Below are 25,878 nucleotides of genomic sequence, written 5' to 3' on the forward strand. Positions count from 1 at the left end.
GACCCCTTTCTTTTAAGAGGGGGGCCTTTGCAGCTGAAATATCCCTCTGGATTCTCAGTCACAGCATGTGGGAGCAGGGCCAGCCCTTCTGGGATCTTCGCCCTTCCTACCAATCTCAATATGGCTTTTTTGTAAATCCTTGGTTGTAAGACTTCTGTTCATCTAGTAGTCAATTGATTATTCAGATTGATTTTTCTATATTTTAATTGTAACACCAGTTTGGTCCTGGGATGAGGTGACTGTAACTTTAACCTACTCTGTAACTAATTTGGATCCCATCCAACATTTTTCTGTTGTCTCCGGTCAATTTTTAGGAGCATACATCTGGCTTTTGAAATAAGTATTTGGCCACTGTTATGGTCTTAGGGCCTCAAGACTATCAAGGGGGTTATTGGCTTAAACTTGAGCCACACATTGTATATTTGCTTTTACTGATCTTTTCCTCCTTTTTATCTAATGTTCTGTTGTTAAAGAAACCATGATAAGAAATTAGTCACATATGAAGGTTTAAGATCTCTATGCTCTTTCCTGCTTTTTAATGAGCATTACATGTGTTTGAAAATAGGTCTGATGATTTAGGAAGTTCCTACCTCTCAGGCAGGCAGAGTAGCATCACTGGGCATCTCCCAGTGCCATCCCATTCAAGAATTTTTAGGGGCACAGCAACCACAGCAGTGCTTTGTTGGAGGCTGTAGGTTAACCATGAGGTTGCTCCTCAGAACTGGCACACAAACATGGCAGTGAAACACCAAACAATGAAGGCTTTAGATGTGGCTACACTAAATGCTATGGAGGGTCCTGAAGGTGGTAGTCAGGATGAACAAAAAAGGTATATCCACAGACTCTTAAAGTGCCTGCTTGACAGTGAAAATGTCTTTGTATAAAGGGAGTCAAGTATATGGTGATGAAAAATGATTTGACTTTGGGTTACACACACACAAAGCAGTATACAGATGATGTTTCATAGGACCATACACATGAAGCCTACATGATTTCATTAACCAATGTCACCCCAATAAATTTAATAAATTGTTTTAAAAATGTCTTTGTGCTGGCATTTAAGAAAATGTGAAAGAACACCTCTTGGTCATATTGAGGAGCATAGAAGAAATTATGGCAGGCAGTGGCAAAAGTTTGTTTCTGTTACCTTTGTTCATTACTCTGGATAAGACTCATTCAGAACAACCAAAATGCACATTGACAGCTAAACTGAGGATGCTCTGGCTAAGAGAAGGGATCAGGGATTATCAGTGGCCATCAGTGGCTTTTGGAAAAAATGCCCACTTTGATAATAGTGTGAACTGAGTAGTCATGGTGATATTGCTGGTAGCCATCTTAGCAAATAGTGTGGCAGCAAATAATAAATTTGAAGCAAATGGAAGTACTTTTGGAAGTTGCAGAAGGTAAAGTGACTTTGACACCACTGTCACCTGTCTTCAAACCAGTCCCCTGAAGGAAGGATAATTTGTACTCATAAACTAGCCCTGCCAGGAAGAAATCTGTGGGTTTTCATCCGTGGGAGCTCCCAGGGCAATGGTGGCAGTGTCTAGCTTCAGGAAGACCAGTTGTAAAGAATGCTTTCTCTGTATGAACAGAGAAACACCGGGAACTATGTTTACAACAGGGTGCTTTTGTTTATGATCTTTGGAAATTATAAGGCATTACAACAGTGTTTAGTATACATTGGTATCATTCCTGTGCTATTTTTAATGTTCTTATTTTGAGTCTAAATTGAAAAATTGTTAATCTGTCAGCTTTTTCTTGAAACTTTCCAACATCTATGCATGTTTTTAGAATATTATTTCCCTTCAAAAGAATAAGTTAAACTGAGCAGCTGCTATTCAGATAAGTCGCTGAACCTGTGAATTGTATGCTAGTCAGCCATCTAGCCACTGAAAAAACAACAAAAACAGATGTTGAATAACCTGTAGGCATAATGCTTTTCTTCCATGATTAAGCATCTATTAATAGACATGGTAATCCAATAAAGGTACTGTATTTCTTCACAATTAGCATATATTAGTAAAGACAATATAAAAAGGATAGTAAAGTGCATTCATTCCTGTAGTATATTAAGTCCTGATTACCTAATTATCAAAACATTATCTGATTTACATTTTATAGAGCTATGGCCATATGAACAGGAAATTAAATGTTGAAGTAGGTTCAGTTAGGTTTAAAGTTTAAAAATGAAAAAACCTTATCTCTGCTTATAGTCCGACTGCTCTCCATACAGGAGAACATTAAGCCTGTGTTGACCCATCCAATGGATAAAAAATTATTAAATATTTAAAATGAACAAACCAAATATGTTAAAAAAAAATAAGGCTCCCTCATGTTTGTTCAGGTATTTGTCATTTTATTAACTCTATGAATGGAATGACTGTGGAAACAGAACAATTTATTCTGATTTTATATTCATTTAACCACTTGGCAAGTGATGGCAGTATGGTCACATAGCAAAAGACTGCTCTGAAATTTCTTTCCCATGTTGCTGAACTTACTCCACAAGGGGATGTTCCCCTTCTGGTCTGGCAAAGGGCAGAGGTGCTGGGCATCTCGGGAGTGCATGCCCCACATGGGAGAAGCACTGTTTGGGTCCAGTGCTCTATTGGAGGTCATATTGTAAAGTAGGTTTAGTCCATTTGAGATATCTATCTTTAATCTTTCTGCCTTACAAGTTTTAAAAGTGCATTCAGTTCTGTCATAGTGACAGTTTCTCACCCTAGAAAAAGGCGAACAGAGACTTGCATTTTTATGCTCTTTGACATTAACCCCATGCACTGGGGCAGGGAAGGGGTTCCCTTTCCCACTGAATATGGTGTATTTATTTATTTATTTATTGGAGAAGAAACCTTGTTGTCTCAAAAGTTTTCTCCCTCAGATATAACAGTGGTGGCTTTCAATGTATCCATTTGTTGCCACGGTGATGTGCATGCTCCTTTTGTTGGCACTTCTCCACTTCAGTAAGCCCCTTCCTCTTATCAGCCTATTGAAAATGTCTGCAAGTTCTTAAAGCTAAGAAATAGCACACATCATTCCTTTCAATCTGATCAGTATGGGAATGTTGGGAAATGTCCCATCTGGTTTCAGGACCTTTGGCCCTGCTGCCAGCAGGCGAGAGGGCCCCAAGGCTAGAGCTAAGCAAGGAGGCCTTGGGAAAATAGGCCACTGAAGAAACAAAACTTGTTCTCCTGGCAGGGGCGCAGCCCCTGACTCCCTCACATCACCCTGCTTGGCTCTGGAGGAAGGCTGGTTAGTAAAGAACAGGTAAGACCCCTCAAAGGCAGGGGCAACCTAAGATGGGCACAGCCGCATGAGCATCAGGGAAGAACTTGGGGGACAGGGAGAAAGGGTGAAAGACCCTCAACCCTCGGCTCTGATATGGCTGCGGTCCTCATCCTATCCGAAAGAAGTCTCCTATGTCTTAGCAGCTCTCCCCTCCTGCCTGGCTCAGGTTTGAAACAACGCTGGAGACAGCTCTCAATTGGATCAGGTGGTTCCTGGGGGAAATCAGGCCTAGAAGTAAATTCTTTGAAGGATACTTTGTTTTTCCCTCAAAAGTTATGATAACTAGGTCATGCTGGGAAGGAAATTTACATTATTCACAGACCCTGACCCTAAACCCTTTGGTGCTCTTACATTTACTCTCTCATGTTTACTCGTCTCCTCTCGGACTTGTGTAAATTGGTGTGTTCCTGCCATTTGTTTTCTTCACAACATCATCTATTCTCTGTAAACATTAACATATGATGTAATGAGATCACCTGTATATTCCTACTACCTAGCCCCCCTGAAAACCCTTTCAATAAAAGCCATCAGACACAGGGGCTCGGGGCCTTCTCCATTAGAGGGAAATGCTACCCCTTTCTCTGGCAGACAGAGAAGTGTCTCGAACAACTTACTTTATTTCCCCCATCTGTGACGACCCAGAGCAACGTCTGTGGGACCAGAGTCTAACCTCTGCCTCTTGGTAAGGCCTTGCTGGTAAGCGAGGAGCATGAACCGTGCAGCTGCACCAAGGGGACTCTGAAGAATGAGCCCCAAGTGCACAAGAGAGACACAACCTCCGCCCCCTTGTCCCAAACTGAATGTCCTGGGATGCAAAAAGGACCACAACTGCTGTACCTGGTTTGCTTGTTTGAACATTAGTGTATTAGTAAAGTTGGGTAGCCTTTATTTGTTTTAAAACAAAATTCAGAGCCATCCTGGTAGCTGAGAATGATTATTTTGAAAATAGCCAGGTTGACTGAAATTGTCCTCTGTTGGTTTTGTCTTTTTTCTTTCCCAAGGAATGAGATGGAAAGGCATTTTTTAGATCTACTAGAGTTTCGTCTTAATGTTTCTGCCAGTGTCTATGCCAAATACTATTTTGACCTTCGATCCTTAGCAAGGGACCATGGACTGCCAAGTGTATTTGCTCCTCTTCAAAAAGAAAGAGCACAGAACCTAGAGGTAAGGGTGTGGAATCACTGAGTGTTTTCTGTCAGACATCAAAGCCAACATCTGTGGATAAATCATATGAAGCAATGATTAGGAAAATGAAAAGCATTTTTAGATTAACACATTGAAGAAGACTTATTAACCCTTTTGTATCATATTTCTGGTGTCTTTTGTGGTTTATTAAGAACCCCATATTATAAAAAATTGTAGATCTCTTCTGTGATCATGATTCAGAATATTTTAAATCAAATTTATTCTGCTTATGGTTTTCTATTTGAAACTACCCTGTTCTAACCATACATGAATAATTTCTTACAATTGTATCACTAATCATATCTACAAACACAATCCACTTACTACATTTAACTCAGTTTGCAAATTCATTCCATGTATATATGAAATAACTATGATGTATATATCACATGAGTTTATTAGACAACACTAACCTGGGAGACCTATGCTTAGATTGTATAATACATGTTTCAAATACTGGGTATAGGAAGTGCATGGGTTTTTAATGGAAATGGTAAAATTCAAGGGACAAAGTAATATTTATGGTTTATGACTTTTGGTGAGTATAAAACGAAATTATTCATAAATACCTTGGTGGTACTTTAGAATACGATGTTTTCTACCTTGATTAATGTGCAAGTGAAATAGCACCTTATGGTGCTTCAATCATTAGACCTTTCCTACCTTTCAATAAAGTATAGCACATGCCTATATTTTTTTAATATAGCTATTTCATAGTAACTAATGAAGATTGGATAGAATGTTAGTAGCTGAGTAAACCCTGATTTTTCCCAAAGGTATGCATATTATATTCAAGGAACCGAGTGTACAGGCAACAGATGATATTGCTGTTAGGAGCCTACCCTGCCTTTGACATCATTGAGAATACCCAAACTTTTAAAAATTCTAAGTTCCCCTTTGCTCTTGCAATCTAATCATAGCCCTAAAAAAACCTACCTTAGTGAATTAGCATAAAGTAGAAACTCAAGGACCTGTCAGTGTTGATCACAGCTCTCCAAAGAGTCAGTTATAATCTATATACAAAAGTGGGGCCCTGGCCCATGTGTCTCAGTTGGTTGGAGCATCGTCCTATAGACTGAAGGGTCATGGGTTGGATTCCTGGTCAGGGCACATGCGCAGCTTGCGGTTTCAATCCCCAGTTGGGGGTGCGTACAAGGAGAATGATCAATGTTTCTCTCTGACATTGATCTCTTTCTTTCTCTCTCACCCCCTCCACCCCTCCTTTCCTCCCTCCCTTCTTCTTTCTCTGAAAGCAATGAAAAAGTGTCCTAGGGTGTGGATTAAAAAAAAAAAAAGAAGAAGAATAAGAATGTGTGACTTATCAGTGATGTTTTCTTTTTTAAGGCAGGAACACTTTTTTTTCTTTTAATTTTGACATACCTGTGTTCTATTTGATTTCTTTTCCTAGGCCATTTCCAGATATTGTAAAAACAAAAAACTGTGCAGAGTGGCTATAAAAAAGTCTAGCAGTGCTGATAATATCACCAATATGCAGCATGCTAATGCCATCCTATCTTAAAAGAGAAATGATGGGCTGTAACATGCTGAGCCCTCATCTGCAGTGACTGGAGAAACATCACCTCTCCTGTTCGAAAACCAGCAAAGCTGGAGTTTCCTCACAAGGGAGAAATGAGGGGTTGTAATATTAGAAGCCCCTCGTCTACAAAGAAAAGGACTAAAAAATGTATCACCTCTCCTGCTCAAAAGCAAAGTTAGTATTTCCTCTTTTAAGGAAGAAATGAGGGGTTGTCACATCATGACCTTTTCATCTACAAAAAAAGTAAATACCTGGAAATTGATCACCTTTTCTGCTCAAAAACAAGCAAAGTTAATATTTTTATCATAAAAAAGGAGGGGTTATATAATTTCATGAACCCTCTTCTACAAGAACATGGACTGGAAAAATATCACCACTCCTGCTTAAAAACCAGCAAAGCATGTTCTATCTTAAGAAAGAAATGAGAGGTTGTAACATCATGAACCCCTCATCTACAAAAAGAACTGGAAAAAAGAAGAGCATCTTATTGCTCAAAACCCAGCAAAGTTGTTATTTCCTCTCTTAGGGAAATAATGAGGGGTGGTATCATCATGGGCCCCTCATCTACAAGTACAAGGACTGAAGAGATACCACCTCTCCTGCTCAAAATCCGGAAAGTAAGTATTTACTCTCCTAGAAATTAGGGGTTGTATGAGGGGGGGACCAAAAAAAAAGCCCTGGAATTATCTTCTGGAGGTGGGGACCTTGTAGTACAGGCTTCCTCTGCTAGATGAGTGTTCCAGGAACCCATCTGTATCAGTGCACCAACTGGCGTTGTTGTGAGAGGCTGCCTTTGGCTTCAATGAATTGTTTTTGAAGACTGTTTCAAGGCGTGACTTACAAGCACAGCGGCCCACATCCATGCTGAGTGTTCAGCAGTTTCTGACCAAAAATGGCATGGCCCCCCATGCCCTATCCTCCCTATTCATCTCTTCTTTCCCCCAGTGACTTTTTTGTTTGTTTGTTTCCTTGAATGAAAAAAGCCCTCAAAAGGAAACATTTTGCCAATGTGGCAGAGGTGAAACAAAAACAGCAGAAGCACTAAAAGGCATCAAAATCAACAAGTTCAGAAATTGTTTTGAGCAGTGGAAAGAGTCTCAATAGGTGTATTGCATCAAATGGAGAGTACTTTGAGGGTGACTGAAGGCTAAATATGTAAGAATAAATACACAATTTTTATAAATAAATGCCGGTTTCTTTGCGGTCCCCCCTTGTATCATTATGAGCCTTTCATCTACAAAAGCAAAAAATGAAGAAATATCACCTCTCTTGCTTAAAACCAGCAAAGTTATTATTTCCTCTCTTAAGAGAGAAATGAGGGAGGGGTATAGTAACATGATGAGCTTCTCATCTACAAAAACAAAGACTGTTGAAATATATTTTGTTTCAGCAAGTTTAGTACTTCATCTTTAAAAAGTTTTTAACATCATGAGCAAGTATTTTAGCCTAAGCTTAATTCATGAGCCTTAGTATTTTTTATTTCCCTTTTGATTATTTTAACTACTAGAGAATATTGGTTTATTTCTGCTTTCAATTTTAGAGAAAAATGAAATGTATCTCTTAAACTTTTAAAGTTCTAGTTAACCTTGATGACATTCTCATTTGAGCACTGGAACCCTCGTTTAGAAAGTTTAAAGAACATATTTCTATATACTTTAATTTCAAATGCTTTAATATTTACTTTGGTAATGGGGAGAAAAGGGATTTTTTTGACATTAGAACATTTCTTAGTTTTCACTGCTTCCTAGAGCAAAATGGGAATTTTTTTCATTTTGCATTGTTTCCTTCCCTCTTGAACTTTTGGACATTGTTACTGTATATGAATTATTTTGAAGTAATTTTAACTATGTTTTAATTTTATATCTATTTAAGTTTTCAGAATTTAAAGGTTTCTCTTTAAAAGAAATAAAATAATTATTTTTCTTTAAGAAATCATATATCCTGTGGTCTTTAGCCTTTGAAAATTCTTATGTAACTGGCCTAAAAACTTCCAGAATGAACCAGTGGTACAGAAGCTAGATAAAAAGAGTTGCTGCTTTCTTTTCCTTTTCAGGAACTATCTTGCTAGTAGGTGGCTTTTGATAATCGGTACTTCCAAGTGCTTATATTGAATAAGTGACTTGCTCTACCTCTAATGCATTCCATTAACTATCATCTATGGAAGTTGTTATTAAAGAAATTAGCCAATTTCCAGCGAGTAAATCTTGATTGTTGGTGATACACAGCTTGCTTTCCCTGTAGGGCAGTCTGTGATGCACTGTTGCCCTGGAGCTGCAATGTGTCTGTGATGTCAGTGTTTTCTCTGCTACCTCTGCGGCTGCAGCGGTACATTCTCACGATGGTGCATCCGCGAGGAAGAATTTTTGAAACAAACTGTTCAATGGTGTTTCTGTCTCAAGCCTTTCAACATGATCTTTAAAAAAAATTTTAACATTTTTAGAGTTGATAATACAGTTGAAAGAAATGAGTGGAATATATTCACAAGGATGATAGTCAAAAATGTCATTAAGATTGGTTTTAAATATTTTCCAGTTTTACCGGGTTGCATGTAAGCATGTTGAATAGTTTCATTAAGGTTATCAAAATTTTGATAGGAATAGTTGACCTAATTAAAAGTTCTTTTAAAGATTAACGCTTAAAGCCAGTCTGTATATTATAATGTAAGAAAATAGTAAGATCTTTTTTATAACATTTTTTATTAATATCTTAGTCTATACTGTGTGCTTACATTCTACTGTGATAGGCCTCATAATACCTTAGCATGAGTACTTCAGTAACTAATTTATGTGGGCTTACTATATTGAATTCCCTTTTGAAAAACATATTTTAGTAACCTTCCAGTTCACTTTGCCTCATTTTAAAAGTGGACAAGAGTAAAACCAGATTTTAAATTCATTTTTATAGTTTTATAAATTTGAAGAGTTTTGTTAACTAAAAATTTGAGAATTTACCTTAGGTGTTTACAAATGAAATGAACTTAGGTTACAATTTTTATTCCATGTAACAATCTCTTTTACCTGTTCTTTCCTCTATTCCCAGCTATGTTCTTTGTCTTGTGTTTTATATTTTTCCACCATTCTGCCTGCTAAGCTTTTTATTTGCTTGCCTCCTTTCTCTAAATCGCTGTCTTTTTGTCAACTTTTGTAGTGTATGCCCAGTAAAATTATTCAGATAATCAGGCACAGAAAAATTAGTACAATTTGGAAAATGTTAGATAGAATTTTTATTTTATCCTGAAATTTTAAATGTGAAGTATTTTCCCCATCGTCAGTATTACATTCTGTACAAACATCAATTTCATTGACTCGTATGGTATATATAGTTTTGACTTGTAGTAATTCACACTTGTTTGCAGCAGTGAATACTCAGGTTCAATTTTGTTTGTTTCCCACACAAATGAGAAGATTATTTAAGCCATTGGATTTTTCAAGATTTTGAAAAGTCATTTGAAACATTTCGAAATTAAAACTGGACTTTGAAAGGCTAATGCAATGCAACCTTTTACATTGTAAATCAAAACTTTTTAATTTTGAATTCTTCCTGAATCAATTTCTGTAGTGAGAATTAAGTACTAAGATTTGCTTTATAAACATATATACACATATGAAATTGTTCATTTTGATAAATTAGAGTAGGTGTTTTGATTCACCTTTAAAGACTTTATCTGTGGGGAGCCAAACTCTCTGGGCTGAAATCTCAGCTCTGCCGTTCACTGCTGTGCGCACTTCAGAGGATTCTTCTCCGAGCGGCAGCTGCCTCCTCTGTGGAAGGAGGACAAGAGGGTTGTGAGGAGGGTTAAGTGAGGAAAGGGGCCTGGCGCGTAGAAAAGTGCTAAACTCTACCTTTGATTTACTTAGATTTTTTATATTTATAATTGTACAGCATTAATATACATAACCTAAATAAGTTACTCAAAACTTCTCAACAGTTGTACAAATGAATGATAAACTTAAAGCTGCTGTTGGACCTGTATAGTTTTAAAATGCTATACCTTTTATTTCATTTTTAAAATTTAATCTATGTTGTATTTTCTCTGTGACCATTTAGTCCCCTTATACCTCCCTCCCCCCAGCAATCACCACACCATGTCCATAAGTCTTCCTTTTTGCTCAATCCCTCCACTCTCTAACCTCCCCTGCCACTAGCTGTCATCCTGCTCTCCATCTAAGAGTCTGTCCCCATTTTCCTTGTTAGTTTGCTTTTGTTCATTAGATTCCACATATGAGTGAAATCATATGATATTTGTCTTTCTCTGACTGGCTTATTCCTAGCATAATGTTCTCCAGGTCCATCCATACTGTCGCAAAGGGTAAAATTTCCTTCTGTTTTATGGCCAGGTAGTATTCCATTGCGTAAATGCCCCATAGTTGTTTTATCCACTTATCTACTGATGGACACTTCGGCTGCTTCCATATCTTGTTGAACGCAAATAATCATGCAATGAACATAGGATGCTTATGTTCTTTCAAATTAGTGTTTTGGGTTCCTTTGGATATATTCCCAGAAGTGGGATCGTTGAGTCAAGGCAGATCTATTTTTAATTTTCAAGGTCTCTCCATACTGCTTTCCATAGTGGCTACACCACTCTGCATTCCCACCAACAATGCAAAAGGGTTCCCCTTTCTCCACATCCTCGCCAGCACTTGTTGTTTGTTGATTTATTGATAGCCATTCTGACAGGTGTGAGATGCTATCTCATTGTGGTTTTAAATTGCATCTCTCTGATGATTAGTGACATTGAGCATCTTTTCATATGTCTATCAGCCATCTGTATGTCATGTTTGGGTAAGTGTCTATTCAGTGTCAAATTGCCCATTTTTTAATTGGGTTTTTTGTTGTTTTGGTGTTTAGTTTTCTAAGTTCTTTATAAATTTTGGACGTTAACCCCTAATCAGATGTATTGGCAAATATGTTCTCCCATTCTGTGGGTTGTCTTTTTATTTTGTTGATAATTTCCTTTGCTGTGGAAAAACGTTTCAGTTTGATGTAGTCCCATTTATTTTTTTTCTTTTGTTTCCCTTGCCTGGGAGATATATCTGATAAAATATTGCTTCAATCAGTGTCCAAGATTTTGCTGCCTATGTTTTCTTCTACAATATTTATGGTTTCAGGTCTAACATTTAAGTCTTTGATCCATTTTGAATTTATTCTTGTGTGTGGTGTAAGAAGGCAGTCTAGTTTCATTTTTCTGGATGTGTCTGTCCAATTTTCTCAACACCATTTATTTATATACATTTGTTTTATTAATTAAGCATTTAACCTAAAGATTTTATACTATGAATAGAAAGATTAGCTATGATACTTTTACCTGGATCCGTGGATTGAAAGATTATTTAAAAGTTCAGGCCACATTACAATGATTTGTGAAGCACTGTAATTGCCAATAATTTCTCATATTTTAAAAACTATCCTAGCCTAACTGAATTGAAGTGTTTATCATTTAATCACCCTTCTACATTCTCAGTATTATGTCCATTTAGTTGTAATCATGGTAACTAAGTTGTTGAAGTATAAATCTATATTATAGTAAAATTAAAAATAAACTGAGAATCCTTAAGGGAATATGAAAAGAGGGAATATTTTGATTGCTTGAAAGTATTTACAGCCTGATGTGTATATTTCATGTCATTTACTTGCCATGTGTAGTGCTGAAAAGTGTCTTTTATGTATAGCTTCCCTGGCTGTTACAGAGCTTGGCTTTGAGCAATTTCATGCATTAATTCAGTAAGTAACATTGGAACATTTAAAATACTTGTGAGCACATTGCCATTTTAAGTCTGTTAATACGGGGGAAAGGTCTTAGATTTATATGCCTGAGGATTAATTTGTTTACAAATTAAAAAAATAATTTGTAAATATGTGCTTAAATAATTTGGATTCCTAAATTATCAAAATATGCTTCTTATAACATTAAAAGCTTTTTAATTACAATGAAAAAATGATTTTAGCTTAATGTTTCTCAGTCCTGAGTGACTATAAAGGTTTCCAATATAATAAATATTTGAATTATTGTTTGTCAAAATACACTTTCTATAATTTTCATTTAAATGAAATCATGTCATGTTTCATGTGAAAATGTGTCATGTTTTCATTAGAGCATTTAAGCATTTTATTACAAAATAAATTGTAAGGATTGCTATAGTGATATAGGTAGCATTTGATTTTTAATACTAATTTCTTTTCAAAGAAGTCACAAATGTACAACTTATCTTTGGTATTCAGATATTTGTTAAATAATGTTCAGGCTTTAAAAAGTCAAGTTTTGCTTGTTTTTAAACTTAGAAGAGGGCCACTTCATTCCTTAAATACCTGCATACATATTGAAGAATTTATTGATGCCAGACAGTTCACCTAAGAGATGAAGAGATTTCCTACCAAATAAGCATTCGATCTTACTGGGATATATTATATATAAGGACAGCTGTCAGCAATAGCTTTTGCTCTTAATGGCTAAATTTGTATTTGAAAATCTCAAACACAAAAAATCTATTTGTATATATGCATTTTAATGTATAAGACAGTTTAAGCATTTTCCCATTTATGGATGCAGTAAACCTCTTGATGGTACTAATACTTAATTCTTTTCACCCTCCAAAAAAAAGGTCATTCAGAAGTTGTTTAAAGTAAAAGATGCTAAATTAAAAGACGCTGTCTTGTACCAGTAGTCAATGTGGGGAAACAAATTTGGAGTATTGCTGTTTCAGTATTCTGTGTTACTGACAAACTTTTGTTTAAGAAGATGCTTCTGCTGGTTTTTATGAGGAAAAAATTTATTCTGCATGCTGCTTCTAAATCTCCAAATAAAAGTCTCTTATGCTGATAATAATTCTCTTTCCTTACCACTCGCTTGTTACTTAACCACTTTGAAATTTACTTTCACCCATGGCCTTCTGGACTGCAGAGGTTATCAATAATGTGCTAATCATGAAATGCACTCAATTCTTCTGAATTTTATTTTCTTTGCTCTTAGCAGTGTCTGGCAATTGACACCTTAACCCCTTCTGGAAGCTCTTTCTAAACCCCCACTCTCTTTTGTAACTTATCTGATAAATAATTGCACTGTTTCCTTTTTGTAATGTCTCATAATTATTTTTTTCTTTGTATCTTTCCATCTTTACCTGTTACACTTCCTGGTTCTTTCTCTTCTCCTCTAAGCTTTTGTAATCCAGAAATTTCAGTCCCTGCATCCTTGTGTGCTGTTTTTCGAATGCGTTTTTTATCCTCTCAGCTTACCTTTCTGTGTTTAAATCCAATATGCACAGCACCAGTCCTGTTATTAGTCCCCAAGTGCCAGTCTCATACCTTTAGTAGCCTGTTAGTCTCAGTTATCCTACTAGATTTACCATGTCTACAATCAAACTTCTTTCGACTTATAATATGGGATGTACTTTTGTTTAATGATTCCTCTTCAATGTTGTAAACAACAGTCAGCACAGTAATGATTACTTCCATTATGGCAGGGAGACAGAGAGAGAGAGAAAGAGAGAGAGAGAGAGAGAGAGAGAGAGAGAGAGAGAGAGAGAAGAGGGAGTTGCAACACCAAGCTTGAAGGAATAATAGTAAAGGTATGCCTAAATTTATTGGGTGGAATCAGAAGGGACCTTTTATAGATGAGGCAAAGTTTTCTAGACAGAAAAGCTCTGGGAGTATATTCCAAGCAGGGAGAGTAGCAAATATAAAGATATAATCAATTGGGCATGTAACAGGTGTAGGGGGATGTTGGGAAACGCCCTGTCTGGTTTCAGGAACTGTAAACCCCGCCAACAGGCTAGAGGGCCCCAAGGCTGGAAATAATCAGGGAGACCTTGGAGAAACAGGCTCCTGAGGAGACATAACCTGTCCCCCCCGGCAGGGGCATAGCTCCTGCCTCTCTGCTTTGCCATGCAATGATCGTAATCCATGACGTGTAAATTATCTCAAGCGGAGATATACAACCTAAGACAGATTTCGATCGAGTATTGGTAGCAGACAAGAAATTGGGGGACACGGAAAAAGGGGAAAAAGGCCCGCACCCCTCAGTTTGGCCTTGGACATCGCCGGAGTCCTCATTCTATCTGAAAGGCGTCTCCTCGTCGCTTAGTGGCTCTCTTCCCCAGCCTGGCTCAGGCGGGAAACAATACCAGAGTCAGTCCTAAACCAGACCTGGTGGTTCCCAGGGAAATCAGGCCTAAAAGTAAATTCTTTAAATTGTGCTTTTTTTTTTCTTCCCTCAGAAGCTCTAGCCAGCTTAGTCATCTCTCTTGTTTACTAGTCTCCTCTTGGATCCATGTAAATCAGCCCGTTCCTTCCATTTGTTTTCTTCCAAACGTCACCTATTCTCTATGAACATTAACATACTGATGTACTGAGATAACCTGTGCATTCCTGTTACTTAGCCCCACTGATAACCTTTTCAATGAAAGCCTTTGGAAAAAGGGGCTAAAGGGACTTTTCAAGGAAGAGGGAAGTGCCCTTTCCCCTCTCCTGGCAAACAGAGAAGTGTGTGCGATGATGACTCGTGTTTATTCCTCTCATCCTTGACAACCCCGGGGCGGGTTCTGCCGGATTCAGAGCCCTGCTTCCGTCTCAGCTGGCCCTGGATGGTAACCCTCAGATCCAGGTGTCCCGTGCTCCCCGCAGTGCGCTCCGTCCCCCGACAGCAGTGGCTGCTCGCGCAACATGGGGAACCATAAATCACTCTGTATTACTGCAGTGTGATATACAGAAAGGCCCTTGTGGGAGATAAGACTGAGCAGTGATAGAAATGAGGTTTAAAATATGAAGATCTTTGTATACTATGCAAAAATACTTTCGAGTTCATGTAGCCAAAATGAGAACAGAACAAGAATTTTCAACAAGGGAGTAGCCAGATGTTTTTGTTAATGAAATTTCCTTACATTAGGATAAGAGTTGTGCTAGAGGGAGTTGGTGTGTGGAGTGTACAGGTAGATTCAGGAAAACTAGAAAAGTGGCTTTTGAAGTAGATGAACCTAAGCTAGGGCGGCAACCTTGGAAATGGAAAAGAAAAGGAGCATATTTAAAAGCATGTTTTAAATTTACGAATTTAAAAACATTTAGGAGGATGTCTAAGTGAAAGACTGAAAAGTACTTGGTAGTTGGTTAGAAGTGGTGAATACCAACGGTGGAGGTATCTAAGATGACTGGTTTGTTATGACTTCGCCTTAATTGTTCATTATTCTGCCATTTTTTATGTTCAGGACTTTAAAAAATTTTTTAATTGATTGATTTTAGACAGAGTGAAGAAGGAAGAGAGAAACATCGATTCATTGCTCCACTCATGTATTCATTCATGGCTGATTCCTGCATGTCCTGTGACCAGGGATAGAACCGGCAACCTTGGGGTATCAGAAGGAGACTCCAACCAACTGCATACTCAAGACTTTTGATACCTCCTCTGTCTCTTGTCCTTTATAGCTAATAAACCATAATGTCTAGTTGCTCTTCATTGAGCCTGTCTGTAAAATGATGTCCCCTCCCTCCCCAGTGATTACGTCACTTGTTCCTTTTGTTCATTTTGGCTTTATCAGAGCCTGCTTTGTATTGTTGTTCACAAGGAAAGCATGTGCAAGGTCTCCTACTTGTTTGTGTCCTCCTACATGTACTTACACAATCATTAAATATTTTGGTAATTGATTAATCATCTCTTTAATTCTTAGAAGTGGCCTGTAATCTGATAGAGCCAATGGTTAAAGTTAAATGAGTAGCACAATGAATGGCAGATTATCTTCGTTTTTTTGGAGCTGATCAAGTTCCAACTAGGCCCTCTTATAGTGATCTGGTATCTAGACCTTTTGGGATTTGGATGCTCTTCTGGGGATTAAAAATACTATAAATTTGGTTTTCAAGAAAATAAGCTTCCTACCCTCTTAATTTATATTTTTTCAGTACACATTTAAATTACTAATATTTGTGAGATCAACCAGAAGCAAACTTTCCATTTCCTTATATATTGGTTATACCTTTTGTGTATTTACGTTTATATCACTATAAACACTCATGTGTGTATGTATTTCATACCAATAAGGTTTCTAAATGATCTAAGAAAATATATCAAATACTTTAGCAGGTATATTATAGCCTAAAGTCAAATGAATATTGACTATGGTAAATAATTTTCTCTTTTCTCCTCTTCAGATTTAAACCTTATCTCTATCTATTTAACCAACATTAGGTGTATTACCTGTATTCTTTATATAGAGCCCATGAAAGAAAACAAAAAGATATTCTTGGAGAAACTTCTTTCCATTATCATCCCAAGTGCACCCCCAATTCAAATCTGGTTCGTTCTTCAGGAGAAAAGTTACTTAAATAATTGTATATAAACAGGTCAATTTTTAATCTACTATGATTTTCATTCCTAGTTTTTAAATACCATACGATTTCACTTACATGCAGAATCTAATGAACAAAATAAACACAATAGAGACAGATTCCTAGAGACGGAAAACAAACTGAGCGCTGTTAGAAGGGAGGCGGGGTGGGGATCTAGGTGAGAAAAGGGAAGGGATTAAAAAAACAGACTCACAGACACAGCAGTGTGGTGATTACCAAAGGGAAAGGGGGTAGGGGCGGTGCAAGAGGGTAAAGGGGCGCTAAATGGTGACAGGGGACTTGACCTTGAGTTGTGAACACACAATACATACACAGATGTATTCTAGAATTGTATGCCTGAAACCTACATAATTTCATTAACCAGTGTCACCCCAAAAAATTCAATAAAAATTCAAAATAAAAAAGCCAAGAATATTTGGTTTCTTTAGGGCATTGAGAATATAAAAAAAATGAAATTCAACTGAAACTTTGTTATATCCTATGGATGGGCATGGCAGGTAATTAGCTAAAATCTATTATCTCCTCAAATGGACTTTAATTTTTAAGAACTTGACTTTAAAGTACTACAGAGTCAGAAAATTTAGCTTGTCAGTGTTGACAGCATAAAGTTTATGAATTTGAGCAGTCTTGTGCTTTATGCATTGCTTGCCTTATGTATGAAATGTTAATTTCCACTTTAGGGTAATGTGTGCAGTGCATTTGTTGTAGCAAATATTTGGTCTTAAGATGACACCAGGTGTTTAACAACTGGATGTTCCAGTTATGAAACTTTAATAGATGAAATTTATTCATTTTGACTTAGAAACAAATATGTCATTACCTATTTATAAATGTTTTCCTGCTTGGAAGAAAGAAAATGCTTTCTTTTTTTCTATGACACTACCTCCTTCTCAAACTTTTTAATAGCTCTTTCTCTCTTTCTATTAAAATCAATAGAACAGTGATGATTAACTTACTCTAAAAAATAAGTACTTCTCTTTAGAACTTTCTGCCTCTGAGGTTAAAATTCACATATGTTCCATGAAACACAAAATAACATTTGCTTATGTATTTTTAATGATTATAAATATTAAGTAAATTATCAGCCCAAGTATCATTCATTTATTTATTTAAATATGGTATCTTGTATAAAGTTGTTAAATTTATATGAATAAATAGAACAAATTATGCCATTGTAATGATTCATTTAGTGATACAGTTAACAAGGCTGTGTTGAGTGTATAAAATTAAAAATAGAAGGCTTTTTTCTAACTTTGTTCCTTAAGCAACATAATTTAATGTAAAAAGTGATTATGCCTTACCATAAGGATCATTTTATTTTGAAAATTAGTTTATTCATGTTTTAATTTTTATTGATAGTAAAAGTTTAACCTGTTAACAAGACATGCTATTTCTAATATATGGATAGTGAGAGAAAATGCTCAAGAATGAGTAAGTCTGTTCTTTGTATGTTTATCTCCTTTATGATTTATATTCCACTAAAATAGAGCTGGTTGCTATACATCTGTTTGATGGCTCTGCATTACCTAGAGGTTCAGATAAGTGCTTTATAACAGTAAAAGCCTTTACAGTTTTCAAGGGACCATGACATGTAGAACATAGACTTTGGAGGCAAACTTGGGCTCAAATCCCAAGTTACTTAACTTCTCAAGCCTTTAGTTTCCACTAGTAAACTAAAGTAAAACTGGGGTTGAGGACTATCTTCTTTAGAAAAAGTAAAATATAGATTGCTTATTATATATAAGACAAGTAGTTATTTATGTAGTAGTACCTATAATTCTGGAACACTATTACATTTTGCTAAAATAGAGGAAAAATTTGCTTTGAGAGTCTAGAGGTTTTTCCTGTATTATTTTTAATGTGCATAATTTCCATTGAGGTGCTGAGCAAATTAAATGTTACTTGAGAATTTTAAACCACTACCCCTTCTACCACTCTTTCCATTTATGGCCTCAATTACTTTTCTTCTGTAGCTTCATATATTGCCAGAGAAACTAAAGTGACACGTCTTTGACCAATCCATCCACTTAAGGACACCTGATATATAGCTCTGACTAAAATGCCCTTAAGCTTATTGCTGAGTCAGTCTAAATTCATTATTTATTCATTCAACTTATATTGAATGAATTTATTTATTCATGTATTTATTCATACAACTTATATTGAATAACTACTATGTACCCTCTATTAAAGTATGTAGTATAGGACAGGAAGTTCCATAGTCCCTATATTTCACAGGGAAATTTATTCTATAATTAGATAAAACTGTCACCAAATGGCAGAAGCAAATATGATTGAGAAAATAAGAGTTACTGATTTGTAATCCCACTTAAATAAGTGAGTCTTAATCTTAAATTTGAATTATTCTCAAGTTTTAGAAATATGTATAGTTAATTAACAGAAACATGAAAGTATATAACTTCAAGGAAAAATCAGTAAAAATTATATAATTCAGAATTAAGAAGCACCTCTTGAGAATATCATGCTGAGTGAAATAAGTTGAATGGGAGAAGGCAAGAATCATGATTTCACTCACATGATATAGACAACTAAAGAGCAACCAGTTAAGACAACAAAAACCTATATACAAAGGCAATAGTATGGTGGTTATCAGAGGGAAAGGAGGTGTGGGGAGGTAGTAAAGGATAAAGGGGTCAAATATATAGTCACAGAAGGAGATTTGACTTTTGGGTGGTGAGCACACAGTGCTATATACAGATGATATATTCTAGAATTTTACACTTGCAACCTATGTCATTTTATTAACCAATGTCATGCCAAATAACAAAAATTTTAAAAATTGTATAATTTCAGAATTAAAAGACTCCTTAGCACAATCCAACCCTTCATTTTACTGTTTAAGAAATTTAAGAACTACCCTCCCTCCCTACATTAGATAATATATGGAAATTACTCATTTTATGATGAGGTTAGAGTGAGAACCTAGTTTTACTAATTTCTGGTAAAGGTCAAAATTTAAACAGTAAAATTCACAGACAAATCACTAAAGAAGTTACCTTGCTCAACTTTTGGAACTGAGCCCATCGTCGTCTTGAATCCTCAGTCTGACTAACAGCTGAAAGCATTTCATCCCGCCAGTTAAAGGGGTGTCAGTCTCTCTGGAGTCATACGCAGGTTTCTCCCCATACTCACCCACGATCCCTTCTGCACAGCTCCTCTTTCTTCTTCTCTCAATGGTTTCCAGCCACTGAGGTATCTTTAATGATCTGAGATGACACAGAAGGAATATCTGGTTTCTGCTGAACTTTGGTTGAGGTCTCATCCCACCTGGCCTTGGTTCTTACGACTTCTGTGTGTGTGGCTCAGGCTCAGAACTCTTTCCACCTGGACTTCTGTGCCTTGCTGTGGCTCTTGGTACTAGTTAGCAAGCCCCTCCTTTCTACACATTCTGCAGGTGCTCCCAGAACCAGAGTATTCTTGATGTCTCCCTAAGCGGTTCCTCACCCAGCCACCCACAGGCTTTTTATTCTTGCCATGTACTATCTTTACAGAGTATTAGTCAATTATCTAAGTTTTGGTTCTTGATATGTACAAATTCATCCTTTTCTGTTTCTTAAAATACTAGTTTTGTGGACTTGTTTTAAAAATAGTTTAATCAAAACTAAGCAATGACTTCGATATGATTATTTTAGAGAGGAAAATATTAGATCTGTCCGGAAAAAATCCAGCCATTGTTAATGTAACAAGAATGGTTTGTATGACCTCCCTGTAACATGGCAGCCAAGGAGAATGGACTGGAATGCGCTTGTGTGAACAATAACAACTTCACTGTACTAGTCAGGGGGTGGTAGACGCCACTGAGTGAACATATGTACTGTGTGGTTGTCACATTCAGAATGACTGAGAAGAGCAATGAATATGCATCTAATTTTGCATTAGGCTTGACCATTCCTCCACAGAAACGATTCAGATGATTTAGAAGGCTGCAGCTATGGACAACTGTTGGGAAATACCCTGGCTGGTTTCAGGAACTGTAGTCCCACCGACAGGTGAGAGGGCCCCAAGGCTGAAACTAATTAAGGAGGCCTTGGGAAAACAGGCCACTGAGGAGACGAAACCTGTCCCCTGTGGCAGGGGCACAGCCCCTGCCTTTCTCATATCACCCTGCTTGGCCCTGTGATGGCTGGTTAGTCAATGATGGGTAAGATCCCTCAATGGAAGGGACAACCTAAGCCAGACACAGCTGAAATGGGCAGCAGGACAAAAACTTGAGGGACACAGAGAAAGGACGGGAAAGGCCTACACCCCTCAGCTCAGCTTGAATATGGCCAGGGTCTTCATTCTATCTGAAAGAAGTCTCCTTGTCTCTTGGAGGCTCCCTTCCCCTGCCTTGCCCAGGCTCAAAACAATGCTTTAGACAGTCCTAAATGGGATTTGGAGGTTCCCAGGGGAAATCAGACCTAAAAGTAAATTCTTTAAAGCATGCTTTTTTTTTGTCCCTCAAAAGCTATGATACCAGGTCATGCTGGGAAGGACATTTACGTTATTCATAGGCCCTAACCCTAAACCCTTTGGCGCTCTCATGTTTACCCTCTCATGTTTACTAGTCTCCTCTCGGACCCATGTAAATCGGTGTGTTCCTGCCATTTGTTTTCTTCACAACATCATCTATTCTCTGTAAACATTAACATATGATGTAATGAGATCATTCCTATTACCTAGCCCCATTGATAACTTCTTCAGTAAAAGCCTTTGGAAAAAGGGTCTTGGGCCTTCTCCACTAGAGCGAAGTGCCCTTTCCCCTCTCCTGGCAAACAGAGAAGTGTTTGTGACGACTCATGTTTATTCCCCCGATCCGTAACAACCGCGGGACAAACTTTGCAGGATTCAGAGCCCCGCTCCCTCCTCAGCTGGCCCCCCAGACAGTGACCCTCAGACCCAGGAGCCCTGTGCTCCCTGCGACAGGCAACTTAGTGATTGGCAGCTTCTACATGACAATGCACCCTCTCATGCATCACATCTTGTGCAGTTTTTTGGCAAAACATCAAATCACCCACATGACTCAGCACCCCCTACAGCCCATATTTGGCACCCTGTGACTTCTGGCTGTTCCCAAAACTAAAATCACCTGTGAAAGGGAAGCGATTTCAGACCGTTGATGAGATTCACGAAAATACGATGGGTAGCTGATGGCAATTGGAAGAACCGTGTGAGGTCCCAAGGTGCCTGCTTTGAAGGGGACTGAGGTTTCATTATCATATTACAATGTTTCTTGTATGTTGTATCTTTTTCAATAAATGTCTCTACTTTTCCCATTACATGTCTGGATACCTTCTGGACAAACGTCATAGTTTTTTGAAACCATGTACGTTATTCTACCTTAATTGTTAGAATTGTCTTTTGCTTCTGTAATAGACTAGAAATAAAACTACAGTGGAACTAATCACCTAATTTCCTTCTTGCCCACCCCCTCAGTCCTTCACAGTGGCTACCATCATGTATTTAAAGCAAAAACAGATCACGATACTCTTACCTAAAGCCATCGGCTGACTTGTCCATGCTCTTAAAATCCAAACTCCTTACCCAGGCTGTCAGATCCTTTTGTGGTGTGGCCTCTGCCTACCTGCCATCTGTCTCCATTCTGTACCACTGCACGAACTCGAGCTGAGGTTTCCTTTGATTTTGTTTTTCTGTAGATCAATTTTCCCATGGTCTCTTTTCTCTTTCAAAGGAATCTCTCTGTGTTTGTATGTATTACGCATGCATTCTTTTTATGTTTATTTGATGATTGTTTTTATTTTATTTTCATTTTATATGATTGAAATAACTCTTGCAAGTGAAAAACTGAGAAAAGTTTTTGGTTTATCAGAATTAATGTGAGAAAAGATCAAAAGTGCTTATTTTCTCCAAATTTCATTACTTGTAAAAATACATTTAATTAGCTGGAACTGTTTCTAGACAAAATATATGGAACTCCCAGTTAAATTTGAATTTCAGATAAACAGTGGATATTTTTTAGTGTAAATATATCTCATACAGTATTTGGAATATACTTAAATACTAAAAACATATTTTCCATCTGATATTTAAATTTAACTGGACGTCTGTGTTTTACTCGCCACATCTTACAGCCCTAGTTAGGTGCCAGTCCTCCAGCAACCTGACTTCTTAGGAATCCAACAGGCAATCAGCAAGTGGGTTTAAAAAGCTCCTCACTTTCAGAAACAGGTTTCACAAAGGTCATGACTCAAATTGTATGTACTTTGCCTGTGAGATAACTAAGCATTTCTTAGTATATTATTGCCTTTTATTTTAGCTATTCTAACCTTCTTATAATAAAGTTAGTTTTTTTCAATTTTTCAACTACAGATTCTTTACATTACTTAAGGACCCTACATAACTTCATCCCAGGTAATTTTTTCAGCCATAATGAGCCTATACTTGAACAAAATTATGCTATTTGCTTTCCTATCTTTGTTCATGCTACTCCTTGTGCCTGAAGACCTAAATCCCTCCCATCTATGGCTGTCCGTCCTTCAGTGTCCACGTCGTGCGCAGCCCTCCCCAGCAGAGCTTCCTCATCCTCACAGCTAAAAAGGATCTCTCTTACCTCTGAGGACAGTATTCAGTTTGTAACTATTTTTATTTGGGGAGGATGAATTTTTTAAAATTGTATAAGAATATTTAGCATGGGATCTACCATCTTAATGAAATTTCAAGTTAAGATACAGTATAACCACAGATAAGTTGTACAGCTGATTTCTAGAACTTATTCTTCTTACATAACTGGAACTTTGCCTCTGGAAAATGGAAAAGGAAGTCCCCATTTCCTCCTCCGTCCAGCTGCTGGCAACCACCATTCTACTATGCTTCTGTGAGTTTGACTATTTTAGATATCTCTTATAAGTGGGATCATTTCTCCTTCTGCGGCTGGCATATTTCACTTAGCATAACGTCCTCAAGGTTCATCCATGTTGTCACATACAGTAGGATCTTCTTTTGTAAGCCTGAATGATATTCTATATCGTGTGTGCCACAATTTCTTTATCCATTAATTCCTTACTGGACATTTAGGTTGTTTCAACATCTTGGCTACTGTGAATAGTCTTCTTTGTCTCCGTATTCCGACACTGTGCTTATCATTGTTCTTTTCAATACTTGGCACTCGAGGTGTGTTTGTTAAATAAAGTTAACACATCAAATTTGAAAGGTCCTAGAGGAATTTCTATAGATATCCTATGAGATCAGTGAGATGTGATAGTTGAGAATAGAGGAGAAGACTATAAAAAAGCAAACTCAGAAATATAAAATTCTGCATATATATACAGTCTCACTGACTGATGCAAATAAGGGTTGATAGGAACCCATAACAATTCATCTTAAATGCTAGGCACAGAAAACAAAATTAGATAGAAAAATTCTAAAATATAATGACAGAATTATTAGAATTTTCTGCAAATGTGAATAAACTTAGACTTATTAAGAAAAGTCTCATAAGTAAATTTTATAAGTTGTAATATGTAAGTATATTATATCCTCTCTCTAATTACAACTTTGTATAATAAATATTCTTAATGATGCCATCATTAAAACAGATAAAATTTTTAGCCATCAAAAGCAGATAAAATTTTTAATTCTATATTCTATTTAAGGAAACAGCATTAATAAATTTTTAAAATAATACCATCCAGACTACATGCTTAAACATGTGATTGCTGACCTAATATGAATAATTTATTACTCAAGAATTATGAGCAGCTACTTTATTGTATTGAGTAACATGGTATTATTATAAATAGACTAGACGTTTGTTTAAAATTCTGAAGAAAAAGGTGATGTAGTATCTCATCATAACACTAGGTGGTGGTAACTGATTTTATACAGAAGCTAAAGTGTGAAACTATTTCTAACGTATGTATTCGTTTGAACTCAAAAACATTTAGCGCTGCTTACATTTCAGAAGAAAAGGAGGGGAAATTTTGCAAGACTATACAGTACCATTTCTATCTATTTGAGCTGCTCACCCCCACTCTCCTTTTTCCTTTGAATGCCCTTTAGACTCTTAAAAATTAGTGAGCATCCTAAAGAACTTTCACTAATGTGGGTCATAAGCAAATAATGATCAGTGTTTTTCTTGTTAGAAATTAAGACTGAGAAACTTAAAAAGATGTATTAATTTATTTAAAAATAACAATAACACAGCCAATACTTCTTAATATAAATATTTTTGATTAAAAAAAACTACTTTCCAAAACAAAAAAAAATATAGTAAGAGTGACTTGGTTTCACATTTTTTAAATCCCTTTAATGTCTAGGTTATTAGTAGACAGCTGGATTCTCATATTTGTTTATAGATTCAATCTGTTGGAATACAACGTATCGTGTAGTCTCTGGAAAATTTCACTCTACATGCATGAGAGTGTAAGAGTAACACAGACAATTAATGGCCTTTAATAAAAATCATTTTAATTTTGTGTATTTTCTCAAAAGGTCTTGTGGACCCCAAAGAATCCAAATCTACAATTTGAGAACTACTGCTGTACCTCCTCTGTGCCTATAAGAAGCTAATGAAGAAATACAAACTATATGCATACATGCTTTCTATTAATTTTGAATTTATACATTCTAAAGGTTAAACTACCAGTTTTTGGCTTATACCATCTGGATGTTGTACTTAAGAATACATAGTAAAATATTTACAACAAAAATGACTGATTACTACATTAACTGATAAGAAAAACATAATTTCCTGATAGAAGAAAGGACAAGAGATGACCAGATCGCTGAAGGGTGCAAAATCATATATACATTATGTTTTCAATAGACATAATTTTAACCAGAAAAATTGCTTATTAGAAATACATAAAACCCCAAATTATTATAGTTCTACTTAATGTACACTAGCTGAGAGCTGCAGTCTATGAAGACTTCAGTATCATCACAATTCCAACCCTGTTGTGAAACAGCCTCTTACGTCTTCACTCTCTCTGCTGTGTTCTTTCTGACCCACACCCAGGAGGTCAGCCCTCCCCTCTGTTCTCATGGTTCCTGGCACTGTGTGTCCAGCCCTGGCCTCTCTCTCTGTGCTCCCGAGCCTCGCTTCCAGCTGAGTATCCGCCTCCAGGCAGAAGTCCTAAAGGTCCCTCAGTCTCAGTGCATGTAAAGCCAAGCTCATGTTCTCCCTTCATATCACTCCAGAACCTGCTCCTCCTTCATCCTTTCCTTTAATTAATCACCATTCATCAGATTCCTAGGCCAGGAAACTTTAAGGAAGCTTTGATAATTTTTTACCCCTTAAATATATTGATTTTTCATGTCTCTTTGCTGTTTCCTCTGCCTTTAATTTTCTTCTTATCCTTTTCTTAACCTGGAAAATTCCTACATATACTTAAAGATTCATCTCAAACGTTACCACTTCTGTAATACAGTTCGCAAATGATCTTATATACTCTGTGTGTGTTTGTATAAACAGAGAGAGCACACATTTTTTTCATCTGTCTTCCTTGATAAACTCATAGCCTTTGTAAGGTAGGTACTGTGTTCCATTCGTCTTTATTTCCCCAGTCTTAAGC

At 36.8% G+C, this 25,878-nt stretch overlaps 1 protein-coding gene across 2 annotated transcripts in view; it reads left to right on the forward strand.

Annotated features, from left to right (window-relative positions):
• Window positions 1–5,995, forward strand: part of LOC129084371 (cyclin-Y-like protein 1) — a 40,954-nt gene extending 34,959 nt beyond the window's left edge. For both annotated transcript variants that reach the window (XM_054590588.1, XM_054590596.1), the window contains 2 exons: window positions 4,293–4,455; window positions 5,885–5,995. In XM_054590588.1, the coding sequence (XP_054446563.1) occupies window positions 4,293–4,455; window positions 5,885–5,995 (274 nt within the window). The remainder of the gene's footprint in view (window positions 1–4,292; window positions 4,456–5,884) is intronic.
• Window positions 5,996–25,878: the final 19,883 nt, after the last annotated feature.

Source organism: Pteronotus mesoamericanus, unplaced genomic scaffold (assembly GCF_021234165.1).
Source record: "Pteronotus mesoamericanus isolate MK-2021 breed Mesoamerican mustached bat unplaced genomic scaffold, CSHL_Meso_final contig_130, whole genome shotgun sequence".
In the NCBI taxonomy this organism is placed as follows: domain Eukaryota; kingdom Metazoa; phylum Chordata; class Mammalia; order Chiroptera; family Mormoopidae; genus Pteronotus; species Pteronotus mesoamericanus.